Raw genomic sequence first — 20,332 nt, 5'->3', positions numbered from 1 at the left:
TAGAAACAGCCGATGTAAATGGTCTCTTCCTTGCACTGACAAAATGTGCTCAGTGTGGCCTCCATATAAGAAACATCCTTTTCTACGGGAAGGATAATTACAAAACCATGTGGTTGAATCCTAGACCAAAGCACTAGCACTTCCCAGATTACATCATTGTTTAAATCAAAGACCTGAATGTTTTTTATTCATTCATAGTATGTCAGTTTCACTGGCTGGGGCCAGCATTTAGTGCCCATTGCTATTTTCCCTTGACAAGGTGGTGGTGAGCTGCCATCTTGAACTGCTGTAGGTAGACCCACAATGCCATTACAGAGGGAATTCCAGGATTTTGACCTAGCAACAATGAAGGAACGGTGATATATTTCCAAGTCAGGATGGTGAGTGTCTTGGAGGGGAACTTGAATGTGATGATGTTCCCATGTATCAGCTACACTTGTCCTTCTAGATGGGAGTGGTCATGGGTTTAGAAGGAAGTGTTTGTTGCAGGAGGTTTGATGGATTTCTGCAGTGCACCTTGTGGATGGTACAGACCGCTGCTACTGATCATGGTGGTGGAGGGAGGGAATGTTCGAAGGATGTGGTGCCAGCCAAGCTGGCAGCTTTGTCATGGATGGTGTCGATCTTCTTGAGTGTTGTTTGGAACTGCACTTATCCAGTCAAGGGGAAGTATTTCACCACACTCCTGACTAGTGCTTTGCAGATGGTGGACAGGTTTTGGGAAGTCAGAAGGTGAGTTACTCCCTGCAAGATTCCTAGCTCCTGACCTGTTCTTGTAGCCATTCTATTTATACAACAAGTCTATTTCAGTTTCCAGTCAGTGGTAACCCCCCAGGATATTGATAGTGAAGGATTCAGTGATGATAACTTGAATTGTGAAGGGATAATGGTTAGATTCTCTCTTGTTGGCAATGTCATTGCCCAGCACTTCTGTGGTTCAAATGTTATTAATGAGAGATATCTGCATCACCCAATCCTTAAAGGTGATTGTTGATGAACATTCAATTTGTATCAATATATCGCAAGATCTGAACCATGTATCCGTGGCACATAATAGTGCTACAGAAATTCCACGAGCAAAACTTATGGATTCAGTGGGAAGATTGTCAAATAGATGCTAATGTTCTTCTTGGAACCAGATCTACGCATGCAGACAAAACTCCTGCAAAACTGTCTGCAGTGGCCCGGACAGTCTGTCCAACTGGCTGAAAGGCATCTCCTTCAGAGGGTCCTGTTTTTTCTAAGATTACCAGTGCTCTGGGGAGTATGCAGGGAGAGGTGGAGGCACTAGAAAGACACTTTGAAGCTTTCCTTGAAGCGCAGTAGAATTGACAAAAATGACTTGGAAGAACTTGCTGCCAATCATTCAAGATATCTACAACATGTCTATCAAGCTGCATCATGCTTTAAGTTCAAACACCTTAATGATGATGTAGACCAGTAGCAGAGAAGGGTAGAAACAGAGACAAAACCTGAAGTCCACACCTTACGACATGATGATTGGCCTAGTATTGGCCTACTACAATGGATTCACTCTTTCAGTCGCATGAAAATCCACAGCCGAAACTCAAGATCTTGAGAGGAGACATGATCTTCAAATCAAGACACAGACAGTGATAATTATTGTAGAATTGTAGAGCAGAGAAAGACACCTTTTGGTTCATTATGGATAAGGTAGGCCTCTGAAAGAGTTATCTACTTAACCTGAGTTATCTGCCACGCTCATAGTGAAATTGGCAAGTGTGCATAGAGATCTTGGCGTGATGGGGGGAAATGGGGATGAGGTGTCAGGAACTTGGTGGTGCAAAGGCATTCATGTCTGTGGTAGTTTTACATGGACTGCAAGAAGCACATTTGATGACCATACTATTCTTTGTTACATTTCAAATGTTCTTACTGGGCATATAATTTTGACTCTTTTTGTCCTGACAACAGAATTAATGTTTGCCTTCTCATATAGAGCACTGTTTGAAACATTTGAACAGGTATTTCTCAGTGAAACCACCCAGGATTATGTGGTGTAGCAAATGAAAATATAGGATAATTGGACAGTGATGCCTACTGATAGTCCAAAAACCATCAAACTTGATTTTTGTTGTTTCCCTACTGCAGGGAACTAGACTGCCTGGTCCAGGCTGCTGCTCCTCCTTCATTTGTAAATGGAGTAAGTGGTGGGGACCCATCTGATTTCCCTTGCTCTATCTTTGCTATTACCAACCACTCCTGGAGGCAGAACTGATCTCTCTGTGATATTTTGATTGATACTCCAATTATTAAATTACCAGGGAAAAGGCCAAGGAACTACATGACTGGCTGTGCCATCTAGAATCTGAAAAATTTGATATGAGTGAAAAACTGAAGAAGCAGAAGTATGAGGTATGTACCAAATCTCTGAACCATTTAGTTAAAGACACACATTTAAAAGTAAACAAGCTGACAACTAAAGATGAAGTTCCTTCTAGTTTCAACATACTTTGTTGGTACTAAATAATAATAAGTACGAGAAGTTCCTTCTCACAATTGATTAGTCAGTGCACTGCATATATGTGGCAATGAAAGCACCCAATTAATTTAATTAATTTAGTTTAATTAAGCAATTGCAGCTGGAATGTAGTGTAGAGTTCTGATTGTCACTTTAGAGAAAGTATGTGAATGCACCGAGAGAGTGCAGAGTGATTTACAAGAATGGTCCCAGTGATGAGAATTTTCAGCTGTGTGAATGTATTGAAGAATTTGGACTGTTCTCTTTGGAGACAAGAAGGCTAAGCGGAGATCTGATGCAGAGTGGCCGGATATAAGTAGACAGAGAGAAATTGTTCTGACTCATAAAAGGAACAAGAACCAGAGGGCACAGATTTAAAGTGATTTGCAAAAGAAGCAAATGCAAGAAAAAATATTTTTTCACCTTGCAGGTAGTTTAAGTTATGGAATGCGTTGCCTGGAAGTGTGGTGGAAGCAAGTTCAATTGAGGCATTCAGGAGGGTATTGAATAATTTATTTGCTAAAAATAATGTGCAAGGGTATAGGGAGAAAACAGGAAATTGGTGATAAGTAATGATGCTTATTTGAAGAAAAAATGAGAGACATAATGGACCAAATAGTTTCCTTTTGCATGATAACAATTTTGTGATTCAAATCACCTAACTATGGTATTCACTCTGAAGCTCTTGTAATTCTGTTCTCAGACTGTTAGATCAGTTAAATACTAGAAATATTATATCATCCAATTTCCGATGCAACTGAAATGAGAAAATTCATACGTTATTTGGATTAAATGTACTCCAACCCACTGATTTGTAGTTTAACTTTTTTGTTTAAAATAGAGCTTTCTTAATTTGTACTAGTGCTGTTCATGTTCACTTATAATCATCAGGAGATATAGTGCTCAATGTCTCTGAGCTCTGCTAAAAGATTAACAAATAAAGTATATGAGCTGATGGCACAAATAGAAACAGCGGCAGTAAAACCTAATTTCTATTGCAGAAGCATAGCCTTAGGTGGGACTGGAATGGCAGTTCAACATTCCTGACTACGGGGATTTCAGGTGAAATGGATAGTCTAATCTATAAGGGGTGTGTGCAATCTTGGTCAAAGAAACTGATATAGATGTCAAGAAGTATGATATGTTTGAGACCGTCAAATGAGGCAATGTGGATTGAGCTAACAAACTAAAAAGTTGTCACACTCCCGGGCATGTACAATAGACTCCCAAACAGTCAGAGGGATAGATGACCAACTATATAAGCAATAAATGCAAAGTCATCGGGGAAGTAATAGACAGAAATTTTAACTATCCCAATATTAACTGGAATAGTTTTAGTGTAAAGAAATTAAGGAAGCAGAATTCTTGAACTGCATTCAGTATAATGCTTTTGGCTAGCATGTAACCCGTCAAAACAGAATGCAGTTCTGGACATTGCTTTAGGAAATAAAACTTGGCAGGTGGAAGAACTGGCATTTTGGTGGTAGTGATTGTAATTCAGTTAGTTTTAGCATAATTATGGAGAAGGACATAGATGGTACAGCAGTTAGAAATTTCAGTTGGAATAGGACTTATTTAAGGAAGCTGAGGAATGATTCAACAAAAATAGTCTAGAAACAGCTACTTGAAGTTATGTCAGTATTAGAGTAGTTGGCGATATTCAAAGGGAGATTCAGTGTGTTCAGAGTAAATATGTCTCCATAGAGCAAAAGGGCAGCATAGCCAAATCTAAAGCTCCTATATGTCACAAAGTACACAGGGTGAAAAAAGACAGGAAAGGAAAATTTAAGTTAGACACAGAGACCTCAATATTGCAGAAAACCAAGAAGGATACAGAAAGTGCTGGAGTGAAATCAAAAAGGAAATTAGCAAAGCAAAGAGAGGGGCATTAAAAATATTGGCAAGTAAAACTAACTACAACCTGAAGATGTTTTATCAATATATTAATTGTAAGAAGATGTGGAAAATAATCTGGATGTAATCAACAGTGACTTATGAATAGAAAATCATGTTTGACAAACCTGTTGGAATTATTTGAAGATGTTACTGACAAAATTGATAGGGGATATTGATTTTCATAACGGCTATAAAAACTTTTGCAGGGATATTTACAGTGTTACCAACAATGGTATTTTGCCTAGTCACTGGTATTACTCAATTTTTTGCTATCATCTTCTCCATTTTAGATCTAGTAGTTACTAAAGTTACACAAAAAAGCAGTAAATGAGAAACATAAACTGTAAAACATTCTTAATGGGCCATAGCAATGCTTTGATGCAATGCACTACAATCAATTAATTACTGTATTTTAAAAGTTAGTTGAAGATGGTCACTCTCACTGCTTTGCCTCAGTGCAGGTTCTCTGATCATTTTTTTACATGTCTCATAGTTTCTCATTTTCATTTGATCCTAAGAGTCTCCCATTGTCAAGTTTTTGGGTATCATCACCTTTTTTTAATCTTCTTGGTCCAATCTGTCTTAAACCTCCTTCACTCAACTCCTTCAGAACATCCTCATGTTTTAGAATATGGCCAACCCAAACTATCTAGCCTCTGAAAGTCACTCCATCCCTATGCTTCTGATTCAACTTTTCCTATGACTCCCATCCAATGAGTAGGCCTCATCCAGTGGAGCTTTGTCCTTGAAGCTGCTGGTGGCAGCTTGTGGTGACCAGGATGCCAGTGTCAAGGACTGTAATTCACTGAGAAACTCAGCTACGTTCTGTGCGTTGGTTCTTAGTGAGCTGAGAGGCGGCCGTTTAGCAAGTTTTCTCAGAGGTAAGTATGACTTATTAGTCACTACCTAATACATGCATCCCCATATTCCAGGAAAAAGGGAAATTTCTACTCCAAATTCTGCAACTTTCCAAACTTTGGATGTCATTCTATCTCCTTCAATGGCATGTTCCAATATTTCCAGTTTTCAACATACATTTTGATGTAACTAGAAGGAGAGAGTTCTTCATTGTTATTCTTCAAAGGATCAGGAAAACAATATGGTACATCAATAAAATTAATAGAGAAAAGACTATTCAGCCCCTCAAGACTATTGTTTCCATAGTGCAGCTTCTCATGGAATCTGTGACAGCCACATCCAGTGAATAAATACAACCATTTAGTCTCATGTTCTGTACACGCACTCCTTCATCTGCAAAAGAAATCAAGCAAATTCCAAATTAGTTATCCATTTCCATATCACAACCACTTTTCCTTGAGCTACTGCCTTGACAACCTTACCATCTCTGACATTGTGGAATGTATCCCATTTCAGTAGATTACCAGATCATCTTGAACTACATCTTTCCTGTTTCCTATGTTTTTGTAGTATCTTTATGAAAGCCACGCGTGTTTTAAAATGAAATACTTTTATAAAGTTGTTTCACAGTTCTGTTTTCCGTTTAAGGAGAATAAGGAAGAAGTTATCTCTCATCAACAGTAAGGCTTGCTCTCTTGTTAAGTGCAATGTTCAATGGTGAAGCTCTGACTGTATAGCACTCATGGACAATACACAGCCTATATTTTACTGGAGGATAACAAGCCAATTGAAGAATCCCAACTGCAGTCTCAATCTTCAGAATTATCCATCTCCCACTGCCTTGGTACAAATTAAAACAAGCAACCTTTCTAATTGGACAATTGCTTGATAACATGCCAGTAATCTGCATATTATGGTTGAGGTGCTGTGTTCTCTTTTGAAGAAAGAAGTAAAAAGGTGGAGGTACTTGTCCATTAGATAGAACTAGAGATTTTTTTATAGTAATTGTGGCCAAAGAGGAAAGATAAACTGCCAGTCATAAATTTAAAGAAGTATTTTTCTTCCCTATAATTAGCCCTATCAATTTAGCATCATATTTCAAGAGTTAATCCTTTCCCTGCTCATGTAGTGAAAATGAAAACATTATTGCGACAACTTGTTTCATCATATATACTTAACAAACACAAAACTGTAAATATTTCTGTAGGGGAACAATATTTTACAGAATTGTCCACATTATTTTATACCTAATTCTTTTTCAGAAGTACTTTAATGAAAATTGTGCAGGCTACTTCCTGACAGCATCTGTGTTTTTAATATTCCATTGAAATACATATCACTGTAATTCCTTTTAGATTACAACACTGCGTAAGAGAATGGAGCTACTGGCTAAGTTGTAAGTACTAAACAGAGCCCCTTTAAGTTCTGCAGCTATAGGGGTCCTGCCTGGAACATGCATGGGTTGGCTGCATGGTAAGCCAAGGAACCATCAAACATGCAGTGAGGCGGTAGCAGGTAACAGCACTGAAAAAAAATACAGTTGTTTATTTTTAACTTCATCTAAATGAAGTGTAGTTCCCAGTGTAGAAAACAAAAGATTCCTTTGCTTTCTACTTTAGCAGTATTAGAACATTACTGAGTTCAAAATGTAAGATCCAGTGCTAGGAACCTTTTGGATTGAGGTCATTAGGTACCACCAGCCATGGAATTAGTCGCCTTGTATTTATCTTGTAACAACAAGGATTTCTTGCAGCATTTTCCAACTTATTTCTAAAGTCAAGTCTACATGGAAGGAATAAATCTGATTTTTGTTTCAATTTGGGCCATTATTCATCAATGTTATGCACTCAAAAAATGGATTTGTGTGCTTTTAATCATTTACACCAGTTAAAGACTGATTTATTTGATTCTGAAATATTAAGGGGTCATTACTGTCAGGGTATGTGAGTGGACATATATTTTGTTTTGCCATTATTGCCACAGAAAATGCATTTCACAAAATCTACTTAAAATGCATCCACTCACTATTTGGTCAATAGGTCACAATCAATGATTTTTTTTTGAAAAGCTTTGTTTAAACAAAAATACATTTTCTCCAAAGATGTGAGGGTGTGGGTAGTTTATCATTTGATTAGTCATAAATCAGTTCCACAGATTTTATCTTCACTATGCCCTGTAGGTCCAACATCTTCTGAACATTTAATTGGTCTCTAGTTAAACCTGCTGCCTCCTCAAAAAGCTTTCAGGCTAGCTACAACAGTCCAGTTCAGTTCTTGAGCCAAGTCTGCAGGCTGTCATCAGTCCAGAGTCCTTACATTTTCATAGGGTGCCATCCTGCAGGATTGAAGCAGGAACAACACTGTAAGTATTAGTCTAGACGTGCACAATGTGCAATTTGCAAAATTTCATCCAGCAGGTTCATCAGCTGTCTTTCCTTGAGCTCTTCTGGGAGAACACAACATTCGACAGATAAGTGGACAAAACATCCAACCACAGGTAACTGAGTCAGTCTTCAGTTTAGTGCACTAATGAACATATGTTATTTACAGATTACTACAGCCAGAAATCGCATTGACGAACTTCAAAAACAGTAAGTACATTGTTACCCACTCTCCCAACTACTCCTCGAAAGGAATATACAAACATGGCCATCTAATTTATCAACTATGGACAAATCTAATGGAAATTCACTTCAAACAGGCGTGGTGAAGGTCTGCAAAAGCAAATAACTCATGCAATGATATCTAGAAATATGGTGATTCATTACACTCACAGTGTTTGTTCGAATTAAATTGTTCCTTTACGAAATTCAAAGTATTTATAGTAATATAAGTCTCCACACACTTCAGTCGATTCGGGACATATTAGTGAATAGTATTAGCACATTGGAATTCTGCATTTAAATTAAGTATGTATGCTTCTCTACTTCAGACATTTAGATCATAATCAAATTGCTTAAACTCTTTTTTTCCTTAATGAGGTGCTAAGCAATGCAGCCAAGAAAGGTTCCAGATGTTAAATTTGCACGTAAAGTTGAAGTTGCAATATATTACAATTGGCTTGGCATCCTTGGGCTAGGGACAACAAAAGGACACTTTGAGTTCTTGCTCCTGCTTGTAACATAATGACAATAATAGAAAGTTAATGACATCAGTTGACGGAATTGAGCTTAGCTGTACTGGCCTTCACAGTTGAATAACTTGCCAACACTCAGCACCTAGACTTACTTAGCTCATGGTTAAAGTATTGCAGGGCTACAGTGTTGTCTGAAATGTGTCTCTACATCTGTTTCTACATTCGAGATGTGAAAATTATAAATCATTTCACTTTTCAATTTTGATATTTTCTAAACAAAAACTGGTTAACCTAAAATCCAGTTTGTGGACACCTCCAACCCTTTTTAACCAAATGATGTCCTATTCAGTTCAAGTTCCATATTGATAAACTTATGATGTGCTGATACGTTCCTTTCTGTTTAATCCCTTTTCCATTTTACCTAGTACCCTCATTTCTTCCTTTAAATCTTCTGTTATTTATGAAGAGAATGCATGATCTAATATCACATTGCCAAGCCATGGTACAGAGCATTGTGAATAAAACCCATCCTTCAGGTTTTTCCCTGCTTTTACAGAGTGGAAGTTTCTCAAATTTATGTTCAAACAACACCCTTTTTCCAGTTTACTATATTTGGACTCCACTTTTGAAGAAATCTGCTTTTGAAAATGGGGCAGGAGAAATCCTATAGCACTTCAAAGATTTTTTATCATGTATTTTTGTTATCATCAAAGAATGAAACAAAAGAGGGAAGTTCGGTTTCAGAGTAATATTGTACTCAAATAGTCCCAAATAATTGTTGCACATCGAGCCTTTTGATTTGTGAGTATTGCTCAGTAATTTTGTACTAATTGCATCACAATCATTAATCCTTTAGTATGGATGTCATATTTCCAAATAATATAGTGTACAGGAGCCTTTAACATCTCCCGTGCAAGTACTATCATTAAGAATGGGGACTTAAATTAACTAAGTTTTTTTTGATAGTGCAAGACTAAATAATGTGTTCACCTGGAGTGACTGAAAGGAAGCATGGCCTTCTGAAATGGCAGCTGTAAACCAGTTGAACATTACAAATTGTGAAATGGCTCTTTAATGGTCCCAAGATGAAATAGTTGTCCTGGAGCTCCTTCCAGTCAACAATTATTAAATAAATTAAATCTTAGCCTATTCTGTTGAACTAATAGATTATAATCTAGATCAAACTAGATTCAAATTGTGTACGGGGACCATGTTATTAATAATATTGTGCTTTATCATGCTTTGAACCCTTGTCAATTTTAGATTATCCACAATGCTTTGTGCCATTTTTCATTTGAGCAATTACTTTTCCTGCCTGTTTAACCAGACGTTAACTTACCTGTGTTCATGCAGTGTGAATGATGCTAGTTCTATGTTGTACCATGGATAATTTGACAATAATGGGACAGACTACCCATAACCAGGCTGTTGAGGAGACTTTACAAACATGACCTGTTTGACAGACTTCTTGGTATTATTGTTTGAAGATTAGTAAATTCCAGTGTCTATGTAAACACTCCTTGGTTTCCACCAGGGAACAACAGTAGGAAAATCAACTGGATTAGACCTTGCATACTAAAGAGTACTATTAATTAATGTAAGAAAATGGGCTTTGAACCTGTTTATTTTGATGTATGTATGAAGCATTTTCCACAAGGATCTTTATATTGTTCTGTGCAAGTTCCTATTGGGATCATTAAAATCTCAAGTAAGTAGAAGATTTACTCTAATTGGGAACGTTCCTGTGATGATTCAGGACCAAGTCTTAGAGTAAGGTCCTCCATAAAAGCACTTATTTCTGCATTGCATTCCATTATGCTTTATGTAACACTCAGAAGGTCTTTAAGCCAGCCTCTCCTGGTACTCGAAGTAAGTAATTTATGAATCTGCATTAAAGATTTCCGAGGCTGCAGAATGTAAAGCATGTCTGTTTTCTCAGAGTTCATATCTATGCTGCCAACTTTAATGTTTCAAGCATAAAAAATAGCAAGCAAACATTTGAAAATACAGTTTGCAAAGACATAGAAAGAATAATGAAGCCTAGAGTTATTCAGGTAAGTGAAATGAAAGAATGCAAGGCATTAATTTCACTGTGCTCAATTCTAATCATTCTTCAATCTGTTGAATACACTTTCTTATATATGATTTGTTTTTCAAATGCTTCCAAAATTGTGTCAGGATCAGAGGTAGTCCAGCACGTTGCAACTCAACCAACTTACTTATTTCAAGATGTATACAATGGATTTCTGGAATGACATTGGAACAAGACTAGGCCACTCATGTGACTGAGCCTATTCCACCATTTATTTGATCACAATTTATTTGCAACAGGGTCCTGTAATCCCTTGATATCCCATCCAAAACAAAAAAATTGTGTAGTTCTGAATTTCTCAATTCACCAAACTTTAACAGGTTCTAGTTTGGGAAGGGAAGGTCTCTGAATGACCTGGCTATAATTTTAATGGAAAGCCCATTGATTACAACCCTCCCAGAAAAGGAAAGTTCATCCTTTCAACCCTCTCAACTCTATTGTCGTAAATAGTGACATCATTGCTTAATCTTCCATATCAGGTGAGGTGACAGAGACAGCCCTTGATATCAATCAAGGCCGCATTCAACAGTGTGGCGTCAAGGAGTCCAGGCAAAACTGGAATAAATGGGTATCAGGGGCAAACTCTCCACTGGTTGGAGTCCTACCTGGCAAATAGGAAGATAGTTGTGATTTTTGGAGGTCAGTCATCTCAGCTCCAGGACATCTCTGCAGGAGTTCATCAGGGTAGTGTCTCAGGCCCAAACATCTTCAGCTGCTTCATCAATGACCTTCCGTCCATCATATGGTCAGAAGTGGAAATGCTCACTCGTGATTGCACAATGTTCAGCACCATTCACGACTCCTCAGATCCTGAAACAGTCCATGCTCAAATGCAACAAGATCTGGACAATATCCAGGCTTGGGCTGACATGTGGCAAGTAACAGTCATATCACACAAATGCCAGGCAATGGCATCACCAATAAGAAACAATCTAACCACCACCCCTTGACATTCAATGGTGTTACCATCATTGAATTCCCCCACTATCAACATCCTTGAGGTTACTATTGACCAGAAACTCAACTGAACCCACCACATAAATACAGTGGCTACAGGAGCAGATGAAAGGCTAGGAATACTGTGGTGAGTAACTCAACTCCTGACTCCCCAAAGCCTGTCCATTATCTGCAAGGCACAAGACAGGAGGTGTGATGGAATACTACCCATTTGCCTGGATGGGTTCAGCTCCAAAATCAGTAAAGAAGCTCGACACCATCCAAGACACTGCAGTCTACTTGATTGGCGTCACATCCACAAACATCCACTTTCTCCACCACTGACGCTCAGTAGTAGCTGCGTGTCTGATCTAGAACATGCACTGCAGAAATTTACCAAAGCTCCTCAGACAGCACCTTCCAGCCAACTGAGCTAACTGACCCTAGATTGACTAAAGACTAATTGTAACTGCAAAGGTCTCTGAGAGAAAAAAAATTCTGGTCACTAATTGATATCCTGGATCTGTATGGCAACTGCTTTCATTCTTCAATGAGTATAGTTTTGATCAACCCTCTTCTAAGGTAATGAAAACAATAATAAGATGAAGAAGAAGAGTTTTCATGTTTGACCAGTGCCACTTTAGAGGTAATCATGGCAGAGGCTAAGAAAGAAATGAGAGCGGGTTGTTGGTGCTAAAAGGACCGCATTGTGAGGTGAGAAAGTATATTCTACAAAGATTTGTATTCTGCAAAGTCACTGAACTAAAAAAGATCAACAAAAAGTGCCTCTCTTTTTAGAGACCCAATTAAGAAATTACGGAACTGAAACTGAAGCAAACTTACAATTTAAATAAAAATATGATTTTTCTCTATCCATCAAACATTACAGCATCCAGTCACAGAAAGGTTCTGGGTGCTCCTGCTCCAGGTCATCTGAGTGAGGACAAGCCATGAAAGAGAGACAGATAGACTAAACAACCACCACCACAGATTGTCTCCAGAAAGTATGCTGCTCATTAGTTCACTGCATAAGAATTTTGACTTCTGACCTAGATTGTAGGAACTGCTGATGCTGGAGAATCTGATATAACAAGGTGTAGAGCTGGATGAACACAGCAGGCCAAGCAGCTCATCCTTGTCTCCCTAACCGGTCCTTTCTCCTACCTCTCCACTCCTCCCACCTAAAGCCCCACCCCCATCTCCTACTGACCAACCTCATCAACCTGTCCATCCTCCCCTGACTGACCTATCCCCTCCCTAACTCCCCACCGAAACTCACCTTTACTGGCTCCAACCCCGCCTCTTTGAGTGTCTCCTCTCCACCTATCTTCTCCTTTATCCATCTTCTATCCACCTACCATCTCTCCCTATTTATTTCAGAATCCCCTTCCCCTCCCCCATTTCTGAAGAAGGGTCCAGACCCGAAACGTCAGCTTTCCTGCTCCTCTGATGCTGCTTGGCCTGCTGTGTTCATCCAGCTCTACACCTTGTTATATAAGACTTCTGACCTGTTTCTTTTCACCCTCTACGTAGCTGATAATTCCAGCCAAAATTTGTAAAGGCCACTGGAGATCCTTTTGTTTTTGCACTTGCATCTGGAGCCAGTTTTGTTTGTTATACAAGAGAGGGCATCTGTTGGATTTTAAGTACTGGAGGTTGACAATGTTTTCTTTTTTTGCTTGTGATTTGCAGCAGCAAGAAGGGTGCTGGCAAGGGCAAAGTTGGTGGCCGTTGGAAGTAAATGGTTGAAGCAGAAGTCTCCATTGCAGCATGACCTGACTGCATTGTCTCAAGCTTGGATTCTTATGAGGCTTATCTCAAGTGGCAAACAAGCTACATAGCACTACTAAGTCCAATGCTTAGAAATAATCTATTTTACTCTGATTTGCACATTGGATCTATGACAACTATCCCCTTTATTTACAGATGTTAATATAGCGCCAATCCTCTTCTATTACAAACAACTGTCCTAACATTCTTGTTTTTGTAAATAAAGTGTGGCATCTAATTTATTCTTTTTCTGACTGAATATTTGTCAATGTGTAATACACAGGGAGGTAACTCAAAAAGGAATCTTGTCTTCTATTAATTCACAAGATGTGGGTCTCACTGGCTAGGCCACTATTTATTGCCCATTCCTAATAGCTCAAAGGGGAGTTTAGAGTTAACCATTTGTTGTGGGTCAGGCATTCTGTCACATGTCAGCCACACCATGTAAGGACAGCAGTTTCCTTCCTTAAAGGACATTGGTGGACCAGACGTTTTTTTCCTGAAAATTGGCAACAGTTTCATGATTATAATTCAACCTTTACTACCAGATTTTTATTGGATTCAAATTCCACCATCTGTCATAGACAGGATTCAAATCCAGGTCCCCAGAGCATTACCTGGGTCTTGGGATAAGACCTCCCCAAATTTTGAACTCAGCTACTAGAAAGAGTGAATAAAAAAGCAGAAGAACTGCAGATGCTGTAAATCAAAAATAAAAACAGAGATTGCTGGAAAAGCTCTTTTCTGAGGGAGAGTCATCGGACTCAAAACATTGAGTCTGATTTCTCTTCACAGATGCTGCCAGACCTGCTGAACTTCTCTAGCAACTTCTGTTTTTGTACTAGAAAGATTGAACAGGTTTGGACATTTTATACAAAAAAAGATTTAGTGGTGATCTAATGGAAGTCTTTATCTTTAGGTGTTTGATAGAGTAGCTATAAAGAAAATGTTTTTCTCTTATTTGAAAATCCAAAAATACATGATAGTTTCTGTTAAATCCAGTAAGAAATCCAGTAAAAAAAGACTTTTTTTCAGTAATTAACATGTGGAACTTACTGGAATCAGGTATAATGGAGGCACATAGTATAGATCATTCCAAAAAGTAGCAAGCTGAGTGCATGAGGGGAAAAAAATTACAAAGGAATGCTGAAAAGTTGAGAAGGAGTAGATGGAATAGGCTGAGATTTGTGTGAAGCATAAAACAAGCACAGACTAGCTGGGCTAAATGGTCTGTTCCTGTATTGTATTCTCAATGTATGTGTCTAAATATGTATCTGTTATGTATTAATAACTATCCACCACACATACAGAGACAAATATCTAAAATGTCTTCCTTGGCTCAGTGATCACAATTTCACTTCTTGGTAGGAAAGGTCTTCAGAGGGTCGTTGTGGACTTGATGGGTCGAATGGCCTGCTTTCACATTGTGGGGCTTCTATAATTCTGCACAAAATCAATATAGGAAGCACACCAGTGTTACATCTTTGATAAAAAGATTTGGAATGGGAAGCACTACAAGAAAGAAGAAAATAGACTCATCATGTTCCGTAAAATATGAAATGGGCTGGTTAGAATTGACAGAAACAAGTTCCTGGTGCCTTTTAGCAATGACAAAATATGAAATACCAGCCATACAAAGTACGAAGACCATTTTTTTCAAACTATGTACCAACAGTCTTTATTCCCAAGGACAGTCTTACAAAAGAACATGCTGCTAGAGAAAATAGTCACGGAGCCCTATCATTTGAAATCTTAATACTCACACCCGTCTCCCCCTTATTTCCATTTATAAATTTTAATTTATACTTCAGCAGATTTTGCCTGGTTTATCTAGCGCCATCCATAGAAATGCTGGCAAAATATGGATGTAATGCTGACACACATAAAGCAGAAGTAACAATATATCAGTCCACTGGCTGCAATGAGAGCTGTAAGAAACACACTCGACAAAACTGCAGCATATTAAAGTTTAAAGTTTAACTCAAAATCTGTGATCATGTTAATGAATTGCAGTAGAATTTTGAAATACAAACTAATGCAGTTTCAAATTTGAAACAAATTTCTAAATTGTATCTAAAGTCAAACCTTAGCTACCACAGCAGACAAGGATTGTGGGGAGAGATACGTTGGCTTACAAAACAAATGGATACAGTGGCATTGCCAGGCAACTTTTTTGATAATAGTAGCCAGTGTGGGACAGGAAGGGATCAAACACAGAAAATGCTGGAGAAAACTCTCTGTATAGATGCTGCCAGACCTGCTGAATTTCTCCAGCATTCTCTGGGCTTGTTTCAGCTTCCTTGCATCTGCAGTATTTTGCTGTTATTATGGGACAGGAAGGGACAGGGTGTTCAAGAATAAGAAAACAGCAGTGAATATGGTCAAAGGTGGAAATATGGTAAAATGGCAAAATTAATAATATTCATGTGGATTGGGAAGTCAAACTGGCAGAAGCAGCCATGAGAAGATTTCAGAGTGTATTCGAGTTTCTTAAAACAATATGTTATGGATCCAACCGGGGATCGGGCTATTTTTGGACTTGATAATGTGTAATGAGACATATTTAATAAATGATCTCAGAGTAGGAGATCTCCCTAAGGAACAGTGCCATAATATGGTAGAATTTGGCATTCGGATTGAGAGTGAGAAATGTGGATCAGAAATAATGGCAAACATTTACAAATACAGGTCATGACTCAGAGCAAAGGTATATCTCATTGAGTAAGAGAGACTCTAGGTAAGGGCTAAATTTACCATGGTTAATTGAGGAAATTAAGGATAGTATCAAATTGAAATAAAACATTCGACGTGGCAAACATTAATAGGAAACCAGAGGATTTGGAAAGTTTTAGAAGTCAATAAAAGATTACCAAAATCAATATTAAAGAGGAAAATAAAGTATGAAAGCAAACTGCAAGATATATAAAAAAGGCTTCTCATTGGTGTGTGAAGAATGTGAGGAGGCCTTATTGAAAGTAATATAATAACAAGTAAGGTCTTCTTTACATAGTTAAAATGAAAAGGGAGGCCCCTTAGTGAACAAAATTGGGGAAACAATAAGGTGAATTAGGAAATGTTGTTTGAGTTGAATAATATATTACATCATCTTCATGTTAAAGTGATGTCAATTGCATTCCAAAAATAATAAATAATCAAGAGACCCGGGAGGCAGGGTGAGTTGTTAGGAAATAGACACAATAGCTATTACTAGAAACAAAAGTACTGGGGAAACTGATGGGGCTGAAGGCCAATAAGTCCTTTTGACGTAGTGGGATATTTCTTTGGACATTAAAGTAAGTAGCTACAGAGATAGTGGGTGCACTGGCAGTAATCAACCATGAATCCTTAGATTTGGGGGAAAGCCCAGAAGTTGGAAAACTGCCACTACAATACCCTTATTCAAAAATGGACGGAGTCAAAAAAACAGGTAACCATGAGTCAGTTAGCTTAATATCTGTAATTTAGAAAAGTTGAGTCCAATATAAATGATATAGTGACAGAGCATTTCTATATATATAATAAAATCCAGAAGAGTGAGCATAGTTTCATGAAGGGGCAGTCATGCCTGATAAATTAATTGCAATCCTTTGAAGGCAAGATAGAAGCAAGATAGATAAAGGAGATCCAGTAGATGTAATATATTTAGATTTTAAAATAACATTAAGGTACTGTACATAAAACTACTTAATAAGATAACAACTCATGGTGTCATGAGTAATATATTACGGCGACAGGATTGGCTAACTAATAGAGGACAAGGAGTTGGGATAAAGTGGGTATTTTCAGGAATGGCAACCTATAATTGGTGGAGTGCTACAGGCATCACTGCTGGAGCCACAATTATTTACAATATATAAATGAGTTGGACGACAGAAGTGAATGTATTATCATCAAGTTTGCGGTAAACATAAAAATAGGTTGGATGACAAGTAGTGAGGTCAACCTAAAGTCTACAAAATAATATAGATAAGTAAAGTGGCAAAATCTTGACAGATGAAACAGAATGTGAGATTATGCATTTTTGTAGGAATTATAGAAGAGCTGACTATTATTTAAGTGGAGGAAGACTGCAGAAAGCTGCAGCACAGAGGGATTTGGGAGTCCTTGTGAAGCAAAAAGAGCTAGCATCCAAGTTCAGTGGGTAATAGGGATGGCAAATGGATTGTTGGCTTTTATTTCAAAGGGAATGGTACATAAAAACAGGGAGCTCTCACTGATACTAAACTAGGCACTAGCCTTGTTTACCAGACAACACCTGGTATACCATGAATAATCTTGAGCCTGTTTTATAAGGAAAGATAGACTGGGATTAGAGGCAGTCCACAGAAGATTCATAAGGTTGATTCTGGGAATAGAGGGACAGTCTTGTGATTTGAGGTTGAATAGTTCCTGTTTAGAATAAACATAAAGGATTCTTAATGAGCCTGACAGCGTTTATGCGTAAAAATTGTTTATCCTTGTGGAAGAGCCTAGAACCAGAGGACATAATCTCAGAGTAAGGGATCACCCATATAAGACAGAGATGAGGAATTTTTCTTCTCTCTTTCTGAGAGAGCTTAGTCATTCTGTGGAATTCTTTATTGCAGAGGGCTGTCAAGTTGGGTGGTTAAGTACATGCAAGGCTGAGATAGGCAATTTTTAAAATCATTACGGGAAACAAGGTTTATAAGGATAAGGAAAGAAGGCTGAGTTAAGGACCATCAGTTCAGCCATGATCTCATTGAATGGTGCAGTGGGCTCGATGGGCCAATTTTGTATTTCAATGTCTTTATCTCCTTATAGCAGATGAATTAATGGTATGTAAAAATGAAAGACACTGAAACTGGTACAATTTCCTCTTATGGTTAGGGAGAGAGTCTCGAACTCCTCTGGACATCATCAATATTCACATCTCTCAAATCCTACACTGACCTTCATAACAACATAACAACAAATCCAGATATGACATCCACAAAGCCATCAGGGATGCCAAGAGGCAGTTAGAGGCCCAAACCTATAAAACAGACTCCCGCCGCCAATGGCAAGGCCTAAACAACATTACAGAATACAAAATGAAACACAGCAAGATAGCAGTCAAAGACACATGCCTTCCTGAGGTGCTCAGTTTGAGCAGAATGCAAGTGGCCCAGTGACACCTTCCCCGACAGCCCTGGACACACCTGTTCTCATTGTCACCACTTTAGATTTCGGATCGGTTTTCCTGGGAGTCAACCTGAGGAAAGCGACTGGCCCAGACAGTGTCCCCAGCCGAGCACTCAGATCCTGTGTGGACCAACTGGCGGAGGTATTCACTGACATCTTCAACCTCTTCCTACTACAAGCCAAAGGCCCTACCTGCTTCAAGAAGGCCACCATCATCCCCGTACCTAAGAAAGCACTTGCAATGTGCCTTAATGACTACTACCCAGTGGCGCTGACCTCAATAATCATGAAGTGCTTCATGAGGTTGGTCATGGCCCACATCAATTCCAGTCTCCCAGCCTGCCTCCATCCCCTACAATTTGCTCACTGATGTAACAGGTCCACAGTGGATACCATATCCCTAACCCTGCACTCATCCCTGGAACATCTGGATAATTAAGACACCTATATCAGACTCCTGCTCATTGACTACAGCTCTGCCTTCCACACCATTATCTTCTCCAGTCTGATCTCAAAATTGTGACCTTGGTCTCAACTCCACCCTCTGCAACTGGATCCTCAGCTTTCTGACCCATAGGCAGCAATCAGTGAGGTTATGTAACTGCACCTCCTCCACAATAACACTCAACATTGCAGCCCCCCAAAGGACGCGTCATCAGCCCCCTACTGACATCCCCATACACCCACAGCTGTTGCCAAATTCCGAATGAACACCATCTACAAGTTTGCTGACAACACCACCGTAGTGGAACAGATGACGGCAAGGAGATAGAAGGCTTGGTGACGTGGTGCAATAACAACATCTCTCTCAACGTCGGCAAAACTAAAGAACTGATCACTGACTTCAGAAAGAAAGGAAAACATGCCCCATGTACATCAACAGAGCGGAGGTCGAGAGCGTCAAATTAGTCAGAGTGACAATAACCGATGGCGCATCCTGGACTTCTCACGCTGATGCGACAGTCAAAAAGGCACAACAATGCCTCTTCTTCCTCAGGCGGCTCAGGAAATTTGGCATATCCATAACATCTCTCACCAATTTCTACAGATGCACCATTGAAAGCGTACTTTCCGGGTCCATAATGGCCTGCTATGGCAACTGCTCTGCCCAGGACCGTAAGAAACTACAGAAAGTTGTGTGCACAGCATAGACTCTTATTTACACAGCTTGATGCTGCGGAAAAGCGGCCAACATCATCAAAGACGCATCGCACCCTGGTAAAGATCTCCTACAACCTCTTCCGTCAGGCAGAAGAGACAGAAGCCTGAGCACATGCACGAGTAGGTTCAAGATCAGCTTCTTTCTAAGTGTTATCAGACTGATGAATGGACTTTAGTCTCAAATAATGTTGATTTTGCTAACGATAATCTCGCCCAGTGCACGCCCTGTACAACGTAACCTGTATGCCTCTGTCTAAGTCTTTTTGATCTGTACATCCTTGCTTACTATGATCTGCCTGTACCGCTGGTAAACAAAATTTTTTCACTGTACTTCGGTGCACGTGACAATAAATAAGATAATCAATCAGACATGTCCTGCTTATGACCATGTCAGAGTTCAGTTTCAATGTCTTCCTGGACAGCAACAGTAAAAATAGAACAATAATTTTAAAATTATACACCAGAAAAAAGCTGTAAATACTCAGCCTCATGTCTGTCAGTATTACGCAGCATTTCCTATTCTTTTTAAAAAAATCAGATCTACAGCGGCATTTTACTTTCATTATAATCTTAATCGACTAAAGTGTTCCCCTTTTCAAATAAAGTGAGAAACAGCAGATTGTAAAGAGCGGTGTGATTGAAAATTAGAATAATAAGATTTGGTCCCAACTCAGACCAAACGGCGCTTCAGGAGGATGGAAAGCACCCGGGGCAGGGGGGACGGGATTGAGCGGCGCACAAAGGGGCAGGGGGGGCGGGATTGAGCGGCGCACACAGGGGCAAGGGGGACGGGATTGAGCGGCGCACACAGGGGGCAAGGGGGACGGGTTTGAGCGGCGCACCCGGGGCAGGGCGGGGCGGGTTTGAGCGGCGCACACCGGAGCGGTGGGGACGGGTTTGAGCGGCGCACAGAGGAGCGG

General features: G+C 39.2%; 1 protein-coding gene across 1 annotated transcript in view; it reads left to right on the top strand.

Annotated features, from left to right (window-relative positions):
- Nucleotides 1-13,180, top strand: part of LOC109915204 (troponin T, fast skeletal muscle isoforms-like) — a 39,935-nt gene extending 26,755 nt beyond the window's left edge. The window contains exons 9-12 of the mRNA XM_048607315.1: nucleotides 2,286-2,376; nucleotides 6,592-6,632; nucleotides 7,786-7,826; nucleotides 13,032-13,180. Coding sequence (XP_048463272.1) covers nucleotides 2,286-2,376; nucleotides 6,592-6,632; nucleotides 7,786-7,826; nucleotides 13,032-13,180 — 322 coding nt within the window. The remainder of the gene's footprint in view (nucleotides 1-2,285; nucleotides 2,377-6,591; nucleotides 6,633-7,785; nucleotides 7,827-13,031) is intronic.
- The last annotated feature ends 7,152 nt before the right edge of the window (nucleotides 13,181-20,332 follow it).

This window comes from Rhincodon typus, chromosome 17 (assembly GCF_021869965.1).
Source record: "Rhincodon typus isolate 14 chromosome 17, sRhiTyp1.1, whole genome shotgun sequence".
Taxonomy (NCBI): Eukaryota; Metazoa; Chordata; class Chondrichthyes; order Orectolobiformes; family Rhincodontidae; genus Rhincodon; species Rhincodon typus.
The sequence above is the reverse complement of the archived record's forward strand: the minus strand, read 5'-3'. Positions and strand labels throughout refer to the sequence as shown.